The sequence below is a fragment of the Musa acuminata genome, chromosome BXJ2-7 (assembly GCF_036884655.1).
Source record: "Musa acuminata AAA Group cultivar baxijiao chromosome BXJ2-7, Cavendish_Baxijiao_AAA, whole genome shotgun sequence".
Classification (NCBI taxonomy): domain Eukaryota; kingdom Viridiplantae; phylum Streptophyta; class Magnoliopsida; order Zingiberales; family Musaceae; genus Musa; species Musa acuminata.
Window position 1 is genome coordinate 8184829 of NC_088344.1, and position 18832 is coordinate 8203660.

Consider the following 18832-nt stretch of genomic DNA (forward strand, 5'->3'; position numbering starts at 1 on the left):
AACTGTATTTTAATTCCGGAAATTATCCGATTCGGGCTTTCGTTTGGGATCGGACGGCTAGGAGAAGCCCATCCTAGTTTATTACGATTCGCGCTGGGTTCATCTTATCGTCATGATAGCGTACCGTTGGTCGGGCGAGAAACCCACTCGAGAACCCTAGTTTCGCTCTCTGCAATGCTCCAAAGATGCTCTGCGTCCTCCGCCCCTCTCCTTGCCTCCCTCTCCGCCGCTTCCTTTGCAAGTGCTCCGCTCCGGACATGTCGCGGTACAGGGAGGCCTTCGCCCGCAGGATGGCCATGGCCGGAATCAAACCCCACCACCGAATTGGTGCTCGGAGATCCCATCTTTCATCCTCGTTTGGCGAGTTTTCGTATTGCTTGATCGAACGGATTTCTTCGCGTGCTTGGCAGCTTTCGGCGTCTCTGGCGGACCCGATAGCATGGCGCTGTGCGTCTTGACGGCGGGTTGGAAATTGGATGGTTCGGTCACAAAGAACGAGTGTTCGGGCTTCATTGATGGGCTTCTGGGGATTGTAGTGGACCATAGATTGCGTGCCGAGAGCACAGAGGAGGCTATTTTGGTGCGAGACAGAGTGAACAAAATGGGTAATCTCTGGTTACGTTTTTATTTCTTGCAATCTGTGTTCTTGGTTTTGAGCATATGCATCCGCTAGATTGTGAGATGTTTTGCTTTAGGTGTCAAATGTGAGATTGGGACTTGTAATTGGTCGGGTGGTCGACCAAAGCATGGTCATTTGCAAGAGGCTGCTCGTGAAATGAGGTGTGGTATTTTTCTTCTGGATTTGCATTTGCTGTCTGAACTTTTTTGCAGTGTAATTCTTTGAACTTATATTACAAGAGCCGAGTGTTCTCCTCTGTACTTTATGTGGCACTTTAGGACTATGAAACTCATATTACACTTTGTATTTTGAGCATCTGAAATTTGATCAATTCTTTGTTAAGTTCATTGTATCGAGAAAATTGTGATTTAAGTGTAATTTATTCTCATGTACCTGTTTGCCTTTTAGGATTCTAGCAAATAGGAAAATTTTAAATGTTTCAGTTTTTGAGAACTGTGACATGATTTACTTTGAAAAAATAATGTATTTTACAACAAGTTAATAATGCACATATGTTATGCTTTTTGTATACTTCGGATGATATAAATGAATCATTAAAAGTGTGCAAATGCATATATTGATAACCTATTGTGGTGTAAAATGAATATAAAGATTGATGCAATATATTTGTAATAAAGATTAAATTAATATAACATGAGCACATACTAAAAAGGTAATAAATGTAACGAAGAATTTATATAATAAAAGTTAATTTGTGATATAGTTATCAAGGATTGGGAACAGTTGTGGGTTGGGCCAGTATGACTGATGCTGTGGTGCATTGTGTTGATTGAAGTAAAACTAGGAGGGAGCAAAAACTGATTATATTAGCATAAAAACATATCAATCGACAATGTTTTCGGGTCTATTTCACCCGATGGAGAACTATTAGTTCTTGCCATACAATCGGTATGTGAGTTACTGAAATTCCACAAGCACTTCAAAACTTGTTGGATGTACCAATGAAGTTATGCCTTTGTTAGGATTTTGTCCAAAAAATAAACAAACTGGAAGATATAACTTATTTTTGAATCCTTGCATAGATTATATCCTGTTTTTATTTGAGAGACTTTCATCTGTTTCTTAGTGTTGGAATCCATAACTCCTATTGGTATTAATTACAGGTACCAAATCTTTGAGGATGTTTGCATTAAGCAACACATTGGAATCCTTCTCATCGCACACCATGCAGATGACCAGGTCTGAGTTTACTTTCGTATACTTGAAATTAAGTCTAACTTGAAAATTAAGAATTCTCTGATGGCGTAGGTAGTGTCATCTTGTTGCACAAACAAGGGACTGTACATGGATCCTTAATTTTGGGTTTCTCAAATATTTTTCTTTACTTTTTTTTTTTTTTTTCTTGTGGTGCATTACTTATGAACTTGATTAATAAGGTTTTCTTGGTTTAGATAGTTTCATTTGTTAAGAAATGTCTATGTTATTTCTTAGTAACCCTAACTGAGAAGGATGGGAAAGAATATTGTGGGATGATTACAGCATAAATGACAGTTCAAGAGATTGCAATATTGGGATAGTATGGACATGTTCTTTGCTTTTGAGATTTCTTACAAAACTCTTAATTTGAAGAATATATACAAGAAATTGCCATATTGGGATAGTGTCCGCAATATGAATTAACAATGAACATGATGTGTATGGGGATTATTGAGGGTGGTCGAGAGCATGAGGCTCCCACTAATTCTGGGATTGGAGTGGTTTGCAGCTTTACCCCGACAAGTAGAGAGGTGAAAGGTTGTTCTTATTTGCTTCAGAATAAATGAATGTTTGGCTAGAGGATGTTAGACTTGGAGAATTGTATAAGGTAAAGATGTGGGATTAGTGTTAATGTTTTTGATAGTTGCATTATGAAAGATAGTTTTATGGGCTTGTGGTGCTCATGGGGTATTGACACACAGCTAAGAGCTTTTAAGGTGATTGATTGGTAAATAAGAATCGAGGTATACGGTTTCAAATTAATACTATCCGGTACAAGCGGTATGTAGTACGTGGACCGCTCGCTACCGATCGGTATTTTTTTATTTAAAATTATATATATATATATATATATATATATATATATATATATGCGACGTCACCGAGGCAATGTCGCCTCGTTTTTCTACGATGTTGCCCCGCCTGGGGAGAAGAGAGGCGACGTTGCACATTTTTTAAAATTATATATATATAAATATATAAATAAAAGATTATATATATATATATATATATATATATATATATATATAGGCGACGTCGCCTCGTGTGGGGGAGAAGGGAGGTGACATCGTCAAATTTTTTTTTACTTATATATATATATATACCGAACAGTATACCGCTCGGTATAAAGTACCGTATCGTACCGAGAGAAGGTCGAAACTTCGGTACACTACGATATTTCAATCCTTGATATGAATTACTTATTGTTGTATCAGTGCAGGTTTGGAGTTAGATTCACTTGAATGTCATGGTATCAATCTAGTAAAAACAAATGATTAGGTTGCATAATAGTTGAAATGTATGGGTGAGCAAGCCAAAATGGATGGAGATATGCCATTACCTTATGCTCTTTGCTTGAGATGTAGGGTAAATAGTTTATATTCTGTTTTGGCAGCAGACAACATGGATGGCATGAGCACTACATTTTTTTCACATGGCGAGGATTATAAATTTTAGACACGTCGGACCAAAAAGGAGAGGGCATCCGAGATAACTGGGTAGATGTAGCTTGTCACCCTTCTCTTCGACACCAGTTCTCTTTTATGACATCTAGAAATCTAGGGGATAAAAGTTAGATGTTAAAGTTTTCTTAGAAAATAATAAAAATGATAGTGAAGTTATATCATTGTTCTATTTTTTTTAATCTTAAATTTATCAGTTGTCAAAAACTCTGTTACTGCAGGCTGAGCTTCTAATCCTGAGGTTGTCTCGTAATAGTGGAGTTCTTGGGCTTGCTGGCATGGCATTTGTTTCACAATTGTTTCCTGTGTCTCTAAGATATGGAGAGAATCCAGCTTATGATGGTATTTTGCTGGTGCGACCAATACTAGAATTTACAAAAGATGACATGTACAAGGTTAGTTTATATATCTTAAATCTTTTTGGGAGATTATTGTGCAAGTTCAGACTCGCATACATCGGCAAAAGTTGGTTTTGGACTTGTTGTATTCATTTGTTTAATATTTCTTATTATCCCTAGAGCATATATGCTTGTGGCAACCATTTCTTGGATCTTTGAGGACTTATAAGTTATCCATGGATGTGAGAATATGTTATGTTTGATTAATTTGTTTGATTAGTGGGGACATGCCTATCTTATTTTACAATCAATTTGCTGTCATTTTTGTACATTTGTTTGGTACTTCTTACCAATGATTGAAATTTCGTACCGTACCGAAATTTCGAGATTCACTCGGTATACAGTAGAGTAGCATATCGAGTGGTATATTTCGGTATACCGCTCGATATATATATATATATATATATATATATATATATATAAAGTAAAGAAAATATTTTTCGACGACGTTGCCTCTCTTCTCCCCACACGGGGCGACGTCGCAGAAAAAAAAGGCGGCGTCGCCTATATATATATATATATATATATATATATATATATATATATATATATATATATATATATGTATGTATGTATGTATGTATGTATGTATGTATGTACTTTTATATATATATATATATATATATATATATATATATATATATATATATATATATATATATATATATATATATATAAGTAAAAAAAATCGTTTTTTCTGCGACGTCACCTCTTCTTCTCCCTGCGACGTTGAGATTCTTCTTCCCACGCGGATGAGAGGTCGCCGATAGATGAGGAGGGAGAGTGGCGTAGGTACTCCTCTTCTTCTCCTTTTTCGTTCTTCCCCTTCTCCCTCTTCTTTCTTCTCCCTCGGTCACCCCTCTTCTTTTTTCTTCCTCGGCCACCGTTGATTTAAAATGATAACGGGGCGAAAATAGCCCAATCGATGGTACTACTTGGTAGCGGGCGGTCCATGTACCGGTTTGTTGGCGGACTGGTACGTACCGCCCGATACAGGCAGTATTATTCGAAATTAAAGACCTTGCTTCTTAGTCTTTCACCTTTTCTTTCCCTTCTTTTATTCTCCAGTTTGTCTATCTCTTATGTTTCTTTTTTTGTAGTCATAGTCATACTTGTGCTTGTTTGACATCTATGATGGAATAAAATGAGTTTGTAATGCTATTGTGGAGTGGAATCTGATTCGTTGTTGCTTAGGAAACATCAGTTAGCATGACCATGAATTTCTTGTAGTCAGCTGTCTTTATTTTTTCCTACCTGGCTGACTAGGTATTTTTGGCTTCTTTCTTTTTCCCCTAGGAAGCTTTTGTACCTTGTTACATACAAAAATGTCTGCCACTATATAGGTTTGATTTTTGTTTTGAAGTGACTGGGAACTGACTGAAGTTATTTATTATGTTCTTTCAAGGTTTGATTTCTGTTTGCGCATGCATGTACGCATGGTGATATATCATGACGCCTCTCAATAACTTATGACTGGTTTAACTTTCTATGCAGATATGCCAAGGAGCTAATCAAGAATGGGTGGAAGATCCGACAAATCAAAGTCAATTATATGCTCGGAACCGAATACGCTCCAGTTTAAGGTGCCTATCATCGGGTAAGACTGAAATTTATTGATATTTTCATGTCTAGCCAAAGTCATTGGACCTCTATTAAGACTTAACTAACATGAACGAGGTGGTTTTATATTTAGTTAGCTACATGTTTTCTTATTGAAATGTAATTCTACGGTGTTTAACTTTTACCTACAAAATGGAGATTAATCTACATGATTTGAGGTTTTTTTTTTTTTGACTGGGCCATATGTTAAATTAGGTGCTTCATTAATTGAAAACTCTATTGCCTTACAGCAGTGACTTTGTTGGTTAAAACTTATGCTTCACCTCACAATTGGAATCTTGAGTAGTTTGAACATAGACAGAAATCTGATTGGACTTTGAATTATTGGGCATAACTAAAATAATGTCTAGTCTAGGAACCATAGATGAAACTTACAGAATGTAGATACCTCTATTGGGACATGTTGGCAAATGGAGATATTTGATGTCAAATATTGCCTCAAAAATGTTGTTGAATATTGGTAGAATAAATTTTATGGTCATTCTTATACATATAGATTGGTTGAAGGTTGTTTGTGAGTTTTGTACAACTAAAATATCATTTGAGATCAGAGCACAAAAAGTGTAGTATGAACAATAAGCTGAAACTGTACTTGTTAATTTGCTTGTCCAGAATAAGTTGGCCACTTTAGGTGCTACAAGTTTCAATTTGCTTGTAATAACTTGTCCTTATTGCAAGTTCCAGAATACGTTTTGGTATTGTCCGATGAGGATAGTCTCATTCTTTGACCATACTCTACTTTGGTCACTGTATCTTGGTATCTATTATGTTGGAAATATCTGTACTAGAATAAGGATTCTTTTAGCCTTTAGTTCTGGAGCTTGTAATAAGACATGTTAATGATGGTTTCTACTTGCTAAGCTTCCATATGCTTCTTTGTGGCCAAATTTGTAACTGTTGTACATTTGATGGGTTAAGTGTTTACTAGGTACATAATCAAGAATTAGTCTGACACTGAATGCATTGTTTTACAATCCTCTATTAATTTATGATAATTATGATTAAGGGAAAACCTTAAGTGTTGCATACAAAAATTTCATCATTTTGCTGTTAGTGTATATTGAACTTTTGGTATGATAATGAATGTTGATTAATTTCTCCATTTATTTTGGTGAAAATACTATTTTTCCATTCACTTTTTTCATGTTAGCTTTTACTGTTTGTGAACAAAGGTAAGTTTTTGATATCTTCGATTCAGATTTTTTATGTTCACAGAACTACATGTCTTCCAGATCTCTTTCAACTAGAACTGCAAAGGCTCATCTCTGCTTGTCGCTTAGCACGTTCATATGTTGAGAGTATTTGTCATAAGATGATAAAGCACTCTGTCACCATCATGGAGGTATGTTAACTCCTGTAGCAAATGCTGTTGTTTAAACTGGTTGAAGCATATTGCCTAATATCAATAAGTATTTTGTTAAGATCATAGATGTTGGGTCTTGTTTGACAAGAAGCTATTAGATAATGGATCTACAGATAATTTTGTTGGTGTAGATTGACAAACTGATAGGTGCTCTTTATTTCTGCTGAAGCCACGAGGATAAGCCAAATAGTCTGAGAGTCTTGGTTCAATATTTTTGTCAATCTTAGATTTATTTCACTTGGCCAACTATTCTTGGTTTATATGCTTATTTTGTTATCAAACTTCTTAATAAGTACTGAGATCTGAGGCTGTTTTTTGTTGTCCAGATGTCCAAATGTTAGTCCAAATTGAAGTCTCTTTGGGGGCTTTGATATTTTGGAATAATGAACTAGTTGCCTTCAGACTTTCCAACGAGAGACGTGGCTATTACAGGAACAACTTGAAATATAATATTAAATTTCTATACTATATGTTGAACTTAAGAGTAAATTAGTAGATTGAGTGTTAATTAGGACTGAATCTTGTATTACTAAAATAGTTGGCATTTGCTGAAACAATTATATTACTTTTTTTAAAAGAAGCCCAAATGTAATAAAATTGTGTTGTTTTTCATGATATAGATAGTAATATTATCATTTGCTTCTTTTTTGTGGTTGAATGAAGGATGCTTTAGATGATTAAGCATGATCACCTTTGAACTGTCTGTACATGTGTTGCTCTTTGTAGCATGGATATGCAGTTATTGATTTAGAGAAGCTCAAGCCATCTAGTGTTGATGATCTTTGCTTATCAAGATATTTAGCATGGATTTTGCAGGTAATGTTGTTGCGTTTTTTCATTCTCGATTTTAAGATGACCCTTTTTGCAAATGAAAAGGCATTTGAAAGACCAATTTGGGTATAGTTTCTTTATATGATGATATAATGAAAATTGATTTGATCATATTTTACAGTATATTTCACAAAGACACAGACCAATTCGTGGCAGTATTTCCCAGCTGCTCTTGGGTTACATCCACAACTTCCCATGCAAGGTTCATTCATTTTCATTACTATGGTACCATATTTTGAATCCTGAGGCTGTCTTGAATGATCAACTCTTGTACTTTTATTTGTTTTACATCAAGATATTAGCTAAAGTATTTTCCAAAGGAATACATTTGTTGTTGGATTAAGAGTTGTACTTCGGAATCAATACTAATCTGAATCTGTTGGTTTTAGCCGGAATGCTCTTGCAGTTATTAGGGTTAGTTCTTCACTTAGTTGCTGAGCAGGATTTAAAAATTTGCTTCTGACTGACATAAATGAGATTATTCTAGGACAACTAGTTTCTGCTTGGTCTTATCTTTGTTTATATATAGTGAAATGCAGGTCCTTTTATTAAGTTAAATTTCAATTATTATTTGATCAAGTGATGCCAATTAGAGTATTGAGATCCTCATACTGTTTTAGGAAGTGGTCATTCTACAGTATGGTGTCATAAATAATATTTTAGTTATTACTAGGGAAATTTTGGATAGAGTGGAACTTCTGGTTGTGGACCATATTAAAGAGTTTGTGGTCAAATAATTTGTTTCACTGTATTAGTCTATACGAGGTACTGTGAAATTGACCCTATGTGAATAGGGATATTATTTTATGAAATTCCCTTGCTGTTCTCCAACACATCTTACCATGCTGTAATGATGTATATTATTTCCCTTTTTAACTTTTTGCAGTCATGTGCATATGTGATACAAGAACATATTTTGTTTTTATTTATAAGCCCAGTAAATGTTGATGCGTAGATTTTCTATTTTCATGTTAATAAACAATAAATAAGGAATCAGAACAAATCTAACGGGAAACACTGATACTAAAGCATCCGGGTGATACTCCCTGTTATGTTACAAGGAAACAGCATAGGGCATATGCGATTAGCGTGTTGAACATTCGGTTTATAATTAAGTTGGCAATTTTCTGTAGTTTTTCTTCTCCACATTGATGGTCACAATAAGTTTGCTGAATTCAGTTGTGTTTTTCAATTCTGCTAGTTTGTATTTTGCAATCTTCTTACTGATTACTTTAGGACATTGTTTTTTTGACATAAACTATAATTGCCACCGACATTTGTTTTCCAAGTCATTTCTGTTCATTCATGCTTCTTCTTGGAATGCTACAGACCTCACTTACTGCAGCTGGTTGTTACCTTTCCCCTGCTCCACGGTCAAAAGGCACAAAACTTTTAGTGTGTTATTCTGTCGATTCACCTCAATCATCCAGGACAGAGGAGTTATGTTGCAAATACTCACTTGAGGAAGAACATTTTATGCTCCCTAGCGAGATACATCAGATAGTCATCGATGCAAAATCATACTCTGATCAGTTTCTCCCTGAGGCTTCTGGTGTACCTATTTTGCATGCAAGATCTTCTACGGCTATTCTAACTGAAGCAAGGAAGCTTAATCTTATCAGTGACTCAACATTAGAAAGCATCTCCTCGTTGCAAGCAGAGGAATACAAGAAGTTTAGTTCAGAGGGAGAAGTTAAACCTCCATATGATTTAAGATACAAAGTACAATGTGTCAGTCCTTCAAGCGTAAATATACATCCTAGCCAATCGTGTTTGTTCATGAACAGGTTTTTAGTCACATGGAAACACCATAACAAACAAGACCATGCTTGCCAGTTTTGCATGGTTGAACAGGAGACAAGTGTTGGAATACGACATATGGTTGATGCAGACTGGCTGTTTCTTGCAGAACTTTCAAAGGGCCAGGGATTGGAATATGATGAAGATCATGCAGAAACTCCAGTGTCTAACTTGAATAAAAATGTGGAACAGAGAGGTGAAAGTTCGAGCTTTATTCAGTTGTCAGCACAAAGAGCTCTCAAGGCCTTGAAATCGATTCCAGTTCCTGCAAGAAAGGCCCTACCAGTACTTGTTAGTTCTAAAGGTTTACTACTTAGTATACCAGTAAGTTCATGTTCCTTTTATTTCTAGCCATATCTCAGATGTTAGTACAATATATATGAGCTTTCACACTTTTTTTTATCTAGTCCCGTTGACTCTTACAGCTAAATAAAAATTAATTACTAGAACTTTGCATCTCTAATTTTTGCCTTTGTGAATATTATGATACTAGTGTTCTAGGAAACTCTTGCAAATCAATGGATTTGTAAAAATGTTAAAATGCTTATTTTGTTCACAAGTCTTTTAATTTAAGCATTAGAATCATGAATCTAATTAAGAAGCTTATACTTATAGTTCTCATGGACTAACATGGTTCAATGTTCTTATTTTATTTTTTACTTCAGTGTATTTGCTTCAGGCGTTGTCCTTGCCTTTCAGTGGCCACAGTATTCAAGCCCAGAGTACCTCTTGGAGGAGGCTACAGTTCATATATTTGAAAACTTCAGGTACCAAAAAAATAATAAGGCATTCTACATCTCAGATTGATAATGAGTGATGCCTACCTTGATCCCACAAGATTGGGTCAAAGTTGCTCAGCTACCATAAATAATTGCACCTTTGGCATCTTATGGAATTATGACAGCCTTATCCAGCCTTTTGTCTGAGCTGGTGCAGAGAGCAGGAAGCTCTCACTGGAATCAATCACATGTTCAGAACACACCAGCCCACCAATATTGGGTGCAGAAAAAAAAAGGTTTAAATCTTGTCCACAGAGTAGTTGGTTGATCAGTGCAATAAAATTAAGGGCTATGAGATTTCAGTAAACACATGTTTAAAAAAGAATTGCAAGGATCAGAATAGTTAGGGACACAAGAAGGTAAGCGATCTGGAAGTTATTTCAAAGCATTATAGAACTGATTTTGGGAGGCCAAAATAACATGCATGCTTCTTGTCAAGTCTGAACTAGGTAAACAATGTTGCTGCTGCTTTGGGTCTTCATCAAGTTTCCACACTGAGCTGAAACCCTCCCACAGAGGATGGATAGCTGATATGAGGTGGAGCTTCTCAGTGAGGGAATATATGAGCTGTAGCTTATTCGGTTGTCCTTGTCCTTTTGTTTTCTTCTCTGATAAGATCTCTCCATGTGCCCAAGGCAGCTAAGCAATGGTGTGCAGGTCCTCTGTCAGCTGCAACTCTCACCACTTGAATGTTGCAGTGGTTTCACAGATGGAGCAATAGTTCTTTCTCCAACTTTGTGTGGTTTTTTGTCATATTGACAACAGAACCACTAATCAAGGAGGGACACAAGGACTTCTCAAGGTTGTATTTTTCTGCTTGTTTTTGGAATATAATTTTGTATTACTCTGTTTGCTTTTGGAATACAATTTTCTTACAAGGCAAAAAAATTGAGGACTTGCATTGCATGATCAATATCTCAATTTCATTTGATGGTTTTCCTGGTAGGTGTAACTTCATTCATTTTGATGAAGAGAAAACGTGCATATAGGGGACCCACTCATCTGGTAGTTTGCATATCAGCATCAGTCTTGATAGAGAATGAAGTTTTATGTTTTGTGGTACATATCATCACGTGACTGTAATAGTCGTGTAGTTCTGGAAGAATCCGACTGGTATTTTTACCCTCACATTTTCACGTCTGATCTTATGTTCTAAATGAATTATGTGAAGAACATGTTGTAATCTATTGGTATTTTGCTACATCTATGAAAGAAAGCATTTGAAGGATTAGGGAGTCTTAGGCATAAGCATGTGTATGATTGTTATATATTGTAATAAGGATAAGAAAGAATATAAGGAGTTGACTTGCATTTTGATTGATCATGAGTTTTTTTGTTTCTTTGGTGATAGAAAGGAGACTGAAGGATTTGTGACAAGGTTGGGACTCAATAATATGTGGGGACATTTGTCTATCAAATATTTGAAGGCCAACATCATAGCAAAAATAATCTTAATTTTGTGTCTAGATTTTAGTTGTAATAAAAGAATTTGTCCCCACTGATTGATTGATGAGAGACTAGTCCAAAAGGTCACAAATGCCAGTAGTGCCAATAGGGATCTATAACCTTATCAAATGGAACCCCAAATGCTAATCTCACCTTCATTTCCTTTATCATGTTGGTACATTTGATCCTTGTAACACAAATCTATCAGTGATTAGTTTTTGTAGCATGACTCATGTCATGGACTCTTGTAAATAAACAATAAATGATTACTAGAAGTATTATGGAGTAAAAATTGGCTGCACTCCATTCTCTGTCTGCCCAAATTAACATTTCTCATTTTCACATGCTGCATAAGACCAAAACAGTGACATCTGTTTCAATCAGCTAATCTATATTTCCATGTGACCAAAACATAGACAGCTAATAAGTCAAATGACTCGCATTACTTTACTAATATCAAGGGAATTGATGAGGAACATGTGAAAGTTGATAGTGTAGTGGTCCTACCATTGCTAAGAATATAAAATAGAGCTTAAATCAAGGACAAAAGTACAATTCATGTCTTCCATTTATCATGCATTCTGATGGCACTCAGGTTTATGCATCTCTTTAATTGATTGCAGGGTGGTGCTTTTAACTTGTTTGTGTTTCCTTCTGGTAAGCTTTACAACCTACTTTCCTCACTTTTTCCTTTCTTGTATTCCAGAAAACTAACAGTGAAATGCAACCTTCTTGATCATTGTGGAGCTCTTCAGTCACAAGAGGAGATGCAAAGAACATGGAAGAATTTGTGGCCCCAAATTCCTATTAAATGTGATTGGTCTTTTGATGGGAGGAATGGAATTCTTGCATCTGGTGGGAGAGAGATCCTGTTAGGGTTAGGGAAGCCAAACAAGCTTAATGTGTAGCTATTATCCCAGACTCAAAACAGCTGATCAACCAACCCCTCTCTGCACAAGAATGGGAACTTCTTTTTTACTGTATCCAATAATGGTGGGCATGTGTTTTCTGAACATAGCCATTATGTCCACTGAGGGTTTCCTGCTCTCTGCGCCAGATCAGCCAAAAGGCTGGCCAAGGCTTCCTGCTCATAGTACACTATGCTTTCATGTCATTCTTGTTTCTCCTCTCATCCCATTTCTCTTGTAAAAGCCCTTTTTTTTTTTCACTTTTGTTTGTGATATTTTGGCATTCTCTAATGACTATTTGATATCAATAGGAATGGCTTCTCTCATCCACTTGAATTGAATGCTTCACGACACTTTTGATTGTCCCGCTTCATGTAAGTCTAATACAGCTTACAATTTGTCCAAACAGCTCCACAATGGTTAAAATCTTTGATGGCATTACCATATGAGCAATATATAAATATAAATACACACACATATATATATATAGTAAGTTTATGCATCGTCACCATAATTTTATGCTTCATCACATTTTTACAAGAGAGATTTCACTCCCATGATTTAGGCTATTGTAATTTTATGTAATGTCACCATCCTCGTGCCGACATATCACATGCATATCATTTGTCTTTAAGTCTATCTGTATTACTCGTGTCATGATCAAAAACTTGTGCCCATAAGAATATGTTTTGAATAGTACTATTTGTCATCATTAGAAGAACAAGAAAACCATCAATATGAACTCTTAGGTCTATGTTTATCCAAGAATATATATATGTATATATATATATATATATATATATATGTATGTATATATATATATATATATGTATGTATATATATATATATATATGTATGTATATATATATATATATATATATATTAAAAAAAAACTTGAGTTATTGTCATTCTACATGATAAATGATTAGTTTAAAGATTTTTGGGGATATGAAGTATTTCTTTTTCCTTATCATGAGTGATAGTTTTGACTCAAAATTGATGCCATCTTTCACATCAGTATGCTAAAATATTCATGTGATTCTTTTTGGTTGGGATCTAATAATTTAAAAGGTGTTAAAAGAAACATATCAGTTGTGACACCAACACAAATGTTGACTTCTTAGTGGAGATGGAAAAAGCGTACAGGGGCAAAGAATCCATAGCCATCCATAGTCCTATGTGGTCTTTGTCAACTATTGTGTCCATCCAACACCTAACACCCATTAGTAGATGGCATCCACAATGAACCATTGCATTCAACATATTGCATTGCGAGTGAAAACAAAGTAAAAGTTATTTTGGAAAATGAAATTTTAACTAAAAAATAAATCTATTGCCTGACTCCCTTAAAGCTCAATCAATTCATCCAATGTATTAAATGCGTTTCAAATAATAATAATAAAATATCAGATTAGTCTCAATCTTTCACCTCACATAAGAAACACAATAAATCATTATCATTTTATCGGAGAGATTACATATCATATTTATAGAATAACTCCTAATCCTCCCATAAAGCTGAATCCAACCTACTAAAACTCCTAAAATGGTGGTCATAGTCAAACGTCGAGTTCCATTGTAAGGTGAAGCAAATCACATGGATGAGGAGGATGGATCTTAAGATTGGGGGAATCGATTGGGCCAGCTGAGGTGGCAAGTCATAGTTTTCCAAAATTGGCTGTCTTCGTACATTGAACGAGGCATGCAAGTGGGCGCTGTTTCGTGTGTTGACCGCGTTCCCGTGGGCACGGGTGGTAAATAGTTCGGCCCCTATGGCGAAATCCACCAAGCAGAGTCCAGGATCTTTGTCCACTTACGATGCCAAATATTCTGGACCCGATCGAAGCAGAACAATATTATGTGGGTAACATCCCGTATCCTGCACCCGTTCGAGCATGAGATCCCCATCTGGACGGAGCCTTTTCTCGATCAGTATTCCACTTGGAAATTTATAATTGCATCTTCCAAGTCACGTGCAAGGCACGCCGAGTGGGCAGAAAACACCCATGTACCGAAACTACCCCTGCGATCGTCCCATAATCACCACAAGGCCATACCACCCCCCACGTCCCACGTGGCCCCACGCGCGTCATATTAATTACATTGCATTTCATGTTAATTACATGATCACATTAAAATAGACCACACGGCATGATCCGGTCATGCCCTGCTGACTCGTATCATATTGATTACATTTCATGACCCGCTAATCCACCTACCCCTATATTTCATGAAAGGCCAAAAATTCACTTCATAATCTGGCCTTTTTTGATGGCATGATCACAATCTTCACATGTAAATGCATGCATGACATGACACGGTCAGGTAATTAAAGATCCGTGGATTAATTATTTGGTAATTGGGGGAACAGTATCCAAAGGCGTATTTTTGTCTCTTTCCGTGTGGGCCATTTGGGCCGCTTTCCACGGCTTTCTTACGTGCCCGTAAATAGCAGAAGCTTTAGGGGTATTTTGGTATCCCCAAGTCCTATAAGTAGCGCTGCCTGCGGTGACTCGTATGCCTTTATCGGATTCGGAGCCAGAGTCCTCCGCGGAGTCCGATATCGGCCGCCTCTCTCCTCCTGCTCCGGTCGACCGGAACACGGACCCGGGGTGACCGCAGGGTTCTCGATCTCCGGCGGGGATCGCGGGGCAGTGAGTAGAAGGGTTTGGCCTGTTGGGAAGGTGAAGGAGGGAGGAGATATGGAGCTCAAGTGGGGGAGCGGACGGCTGTGGGCGGCGGCGCTGGTCGCGCTCGCGGCGGTTGCGGTGGTGGCGGCGGATCGTGGGCTGAGGCCAGAGGCGGCGGGAGCTGAGGCCGTCGAGACGGAAGAGGTCGGGGTGTCGGATTACGTGCTCAAGGTGGTCAATTTCCTGTGGCGGCCCGATGAGTCTTCCTACCAACACGTTTGGCCGGTAAAGATGCCTTAAGCTCGTTTCCCAACTTTACGGTTCCTTTTTGGTCGTCTTTTCGTTTGCATTTTTGTTTATTTTGATTAAAATGTTCTCTCTTTTTCTTCTGTTGGAAGTCTATGAAATTTGGGTGGGAAATCGTCGTCGGAACGATCATTGGGTTCTTGGGATCGGCGTTCGGAAGCGTCGGAGGCGTCGGCGGGGGTGGGATTTATGTTCCTATGCTCACCCTCATCATTGGATTCGACGCCAAGTCTTCCACTGCCATATCAAAATGTGAGATCATATAGAGATCGATATAAATGAAGCATAGTAAACAACATTTCACTCTATACTGTTAGGATGCTTTCTGTTTGTGTGGCAGATGTGTCTTTGTCCTGACTGTGTTCTTGTTTCTGCTTCATGCTTTGTGCTTGTAATCACTGCATTAGTTCATATTGCTGAAGTATTAGTGTAAATTTGGCACAGGTATGATCATGGGCGCGGCGGGATCGACAGTTTGGTACAACCTTAAGCTCAGGCATCCAACTCTGGATATGCCCATCATCGATTACGATCTAGCGTTGCTTTTCCAACCGATGCTCATGCTGGGGATCAGTATTGGAGTCGCGTTCAATGTCATCTTTGCTGATTGGATGGTCACAGTTCTTCTAATCATCCTCTTCATAGGTAACCGAGTCATTTCTTGTCCTTATCTTTGTGATTTGGTTCGTAGAAAGACTGTTTGGTTGAGAGATTTATGTCCTATGGTCACTGAACAGGTACATCAACTAAGGCATTCTTGAAGGGTGTAGAGACATGGAAGAAGGAGACGATAATGAAGAAGGTGTTTTTCTGTTTGTAGATCATTTTAAAATTGAAATGTTGATCCTAATTCAATTATATCATGCTTACCTGATCTTATGTTTCTGAATTTTAGGAAGCAGCGATGCTTAAGGAGTCAAACGGTACGCTGATTAATTATCTGTTGAAGTATACAAAGTTTATCGGAACTAATTGCTCATCAATGTCATGTCATGCAGGAAGGGATGAAATAGAATACAAAGCTCTGCCATCTGGTCCTGGGGGTGCATCAAAGAAGGCTCTACGAAAAGAGGTTGGTAGGAATCAACTCCAACTCCTTTTCGGTGGCAGAATATCTAAAAGGGGATTAACATAATCAGACAAATGTTGCAGGCCCCAATCACCGAAAATGTCTGCTGGAAGGAGCTTGGTCTTCTTTCTTTTGTGTGGATCTCATTCCTTATCCTACAGGTTTTGAAGGTGAGTAATATGTTCTGAAGCATATAATCAAGTCCATGATGTTACAAAATGATCGATTAGTGACACGCCTTGTTTCCATCTCTTTCCAGCAAAACTACACATCGACATGTTCCCTATGGTATTGGATTCTGAACTTGCTTCAGGTGCAGTCCTATGCTCTTGTCATACAATGACTTCTTACTTAGATTAGTAATCCATAAATGAATTCTGTAGTTACATCTAATATGTTGAGATTTCTGCAGGTCCCTGTATCTTTGGGAGTATCAGGTTATGAAGCTGTTAGTTTATACAGAGGAAAGAGAATTATCTCATCAAAGGGACTGGAAGGGACAGACTTTACAGTCATTCAACTTGTTTTCTACTGCCTCATCGGTGTCCTCGCTGGTGTAGTTGGAGGCCTCCTTGGCCTTGGAGGAGGGTTTATTTTGGGCCCTGTCTTCTTGGAGCTTGGTGTTCCACCGCAGGTGTGTGCATCTAGTACTCTTTTTCTGGCTCCAGTCAAATTTCAACTTCGCTTGTAGTTCTTGATCTCACTTTTGACAATGTAGAGAACACACTGCTCTGGAGGTCCTTTTCAATAGAATGCAATGCTATGTCTATGATAGATTAACATAATTCCCGATTCAGATCAAGATCCATGTGATAATCTCTTGTAGAATCAGATAGGATTCTTCTTTCTTTGGATATTTTGGGTGAATTCCAATTTGTTGCAATAATTCATGATGTGCAAATGTGGATCTCACTGTTTCTGAATTAACATACTTGCATCTCATTCAAGCACAACTTAATAAAAAAGTCTTTCTCCAGGTCTCGAGTGCTACAGCAACTTTCGCGATGACATTTTCTTCGTCCATGTCTGTTGTAGAATACTACCTCCTGAAGCGTTTTCCCATCCCTTACGGTAATGTTCTTCACCTGTCGATTACTTTCTGCATGTGAAATGAACCAGTACCTCGAGTTCATCGCACAGCAATTCACTCCGTTTGCTTCTTTCACTTGCATTAAGGCGTACTTAATCCTTATGTCTCTCATAACTGGGCAGCATTGTATTTTGTGTCTGTGGCATTGGTGGCTGCCTTTGTCGGCCAGCATTTGGTTAAGAGGCTGATCGAAATACTGGGTAGAGCTTCTCTGATCATCTTCATCCTTGCCTCGACAATTTTTATTAGTGCAATCTCATTGGGTAAGGCAAAAATCTCTCATCGTTTATCTGAATCATTTTTTTGGATACGAACAAAGATGATCATAGCATTGTGCTTTCTGCTCTCTTGGTACTAAAAGCATGTCTTCTAATACTTAACAGGTGGAGTTGGCATTTCAAACATGGTTCAAAAGATCCAGCATCACGAGTACATGGGGTTTGAGAATCTCTGCAAGTATGAAGCATAGCATCAAGATCTTACGTCCAAATACTTAGTTGGTTAATCGGGGGGCAGAAGAGATTACCCTGCAGTGCTCTTCCACCAATTTATCGATGCTTGCATTCAATAAAGCTCTTGAAAATACACTATTTTGTAGCATGTTTTCGGATGTCCTCTTCAGTAAGATGTTGAGCAACAGTCACCAATTCGAAGATGTCTTTTGTGCTGTAACAAAGTAGCCATAGGATGGTGATCTGCAAAATTTATTCTTAATCCCATTTTTGCATGTGATTAGATTCTCAACTCACATCTGTTGTTGTCATTTTCTTTGGAATCTGATCATCTATTTACACCATTCCTGCTTACTTATTACTTCCTATGAGTTTGGTTCCAATCTCAGATGTCCAAAGTTGCACATACCATTTACAAGTGTGACTAGGAAAGATTCTTGCAAGGAAGAGATAAACTGTGTGCCATGTTGATCCATGTCAGACTGAAATATAATACAACAATGGGTACTGCTGCACTTTCTTCATATGGATTGGCACCAACAATAGCAGCTGCTGGTCCTCTTATCAAGCATTTCAAGGACTCATGTTTTCATAACATCTTAGATCTTGCCTCCATTACTATCCGACACACAAGCATAAATGAATTGCTATTCTATCTCACTTTGCAATTTTGATTGTTATTTCGACGTGAACTGATAAGCTAAAGTTAAAGTAGAATGAAATCATTTGATAACTTAGTCGAACGAGAAGTTCTCGAAGTAAAGTTTAATTATTTAATTCTACTTCGGTTGGTTCTTATGGAACTTGCATTGAGAGTACATCTACCAATATCCTATAGATGAT

At 37.4% G+C, this 18832-nt stretch overlaps 2 protein-coding genes across 11 annotated transcripts; both read left to right on the top strand.

Moving 5' to 3' along the window:
* Positions 1-30: 30 nt before the first annotated feature.
* On the top strand, positions 31-12768 carry LOC135617007 (uncharacterized). 9 transcript variants are annotated; one of them, XR_010488571.1, is made up of 13 exons: positions 31-327; positions 411-605; positions 696-780; positions 1744-1819; positions 3519-3692; positions 5190-5292; positions 6548-6657; positions 7405-7494; positions 7631-7711; positions 8839-9633; positions 9975-10890; positions 12158-12191; positions 12282-12768. XR_010488571.1 is itself a non-coding variant. In XM_065116845.1 (12 exons), exons 1-11 carry the CDS (start codon positions 186-188, stop codon positions 10065-10067), a joined length of 1944 nt encoding a protein of 647 aa, XP_064972917.1. In that variant the 5' UTR covers positions 31-185; the 3' UTR covers positions 10068-10076; positions 10538-10994. The 9 variants fall into 9 exon arrangements, 2 of the variants coding, with proteins under 2 accessions (XP_064972917.1, XP_064972916.1); XR_010488572.1 differs by having other exon boundaries at positions 12290-12768; XR_010488570.1 differs by lacking the exon at positions 12158-12191 and having other exon boundaries at positions 9975-10447; positions 10528-10890; positions 12241-12768.
* Positions 12769-14959: 2191 nt separating this feature from the next.
* Positions 14960-18333, top strand: LOC135617011 (sulfite exporter TauE/SafE family protein 3-like). Of its 2 annotated transcripts, XM_065116851.1 has the most exons (12): positions 14960-15357; positions 15471-15630; positions 15823-16023; positions 16116-16180; positions 16274-16301; positions 16377-16450; positions 16531-16617; positions 16707-16760; positions 16860-17081; positions 17425-17518; positions 17660-17800; positions 17921-18333. In XM_065116851.1, the coding sequence occupies exons 1-12, from the start codon at positions 15145-15147 to the stop codon at positions 18004-18006; spliced, it is 1425 nt and encodes a 474-aa protein (XP_064972923.1). In that variant the 5' UTR covers positions 14960-15144; the 3' UTR covers positions 18007-18333. The 2 variants fall into 2 exon arrangements, with proteins under 2 accessions (XP_064972923.1, XP_064972922.1); XM_065116850.1 differs by having other exon boundaries at positions 16274-16450.
* The last annotated feature ends 499 nt before the right edge of the window (positions 18334-18832 follow it).

Bases quoted from the DNA above. Each gene is read 5' to 3' on its own strand.
- LOC135617007 (XM_065116844.1), top strand. From the start codon at position 186: ATGCTCTGCGTCCTCCGCCCCTCTCCTTGCCTCCCTCTCCGCCGCTTC. The intron at 606-695 runs GTAATCTCTGGT...GTTTTGCTTTAG, and splicing joins AGACAGAGTGAACAAAATGG to GTGTCAAATGTGAGATTGGG. The intron at 1,820-3,518 runs GTCTGAGTTTAC...CTGTTACTGCAG, and splicing joins CACACCATGCAGATGACCAG to GCTGAGCTTCTAATCCTGAG.
- LOC135617011 (XM_065116850.1), top strand. From the start codon at position 15,145: ATGGAGCTCAAGTGGGGGAGCGGACGGCTGTGGGCGGCGGCGCTGGTC. The intron at 16,618-16,706 runs GTGAGTAATATG...ATCTCTTTCCAG, and splicing joins TTATCCTACAGGTTTTGAAG to CAAAACTACACATCGACATG. The intron at 17,082-17,424 runs GTGTGTGCATCT...GTCTTTCTCCAG, and splicing joins AGCTTGGTGTTCCACCGCAG to GTCTCGAGTGCTACAGCAAC.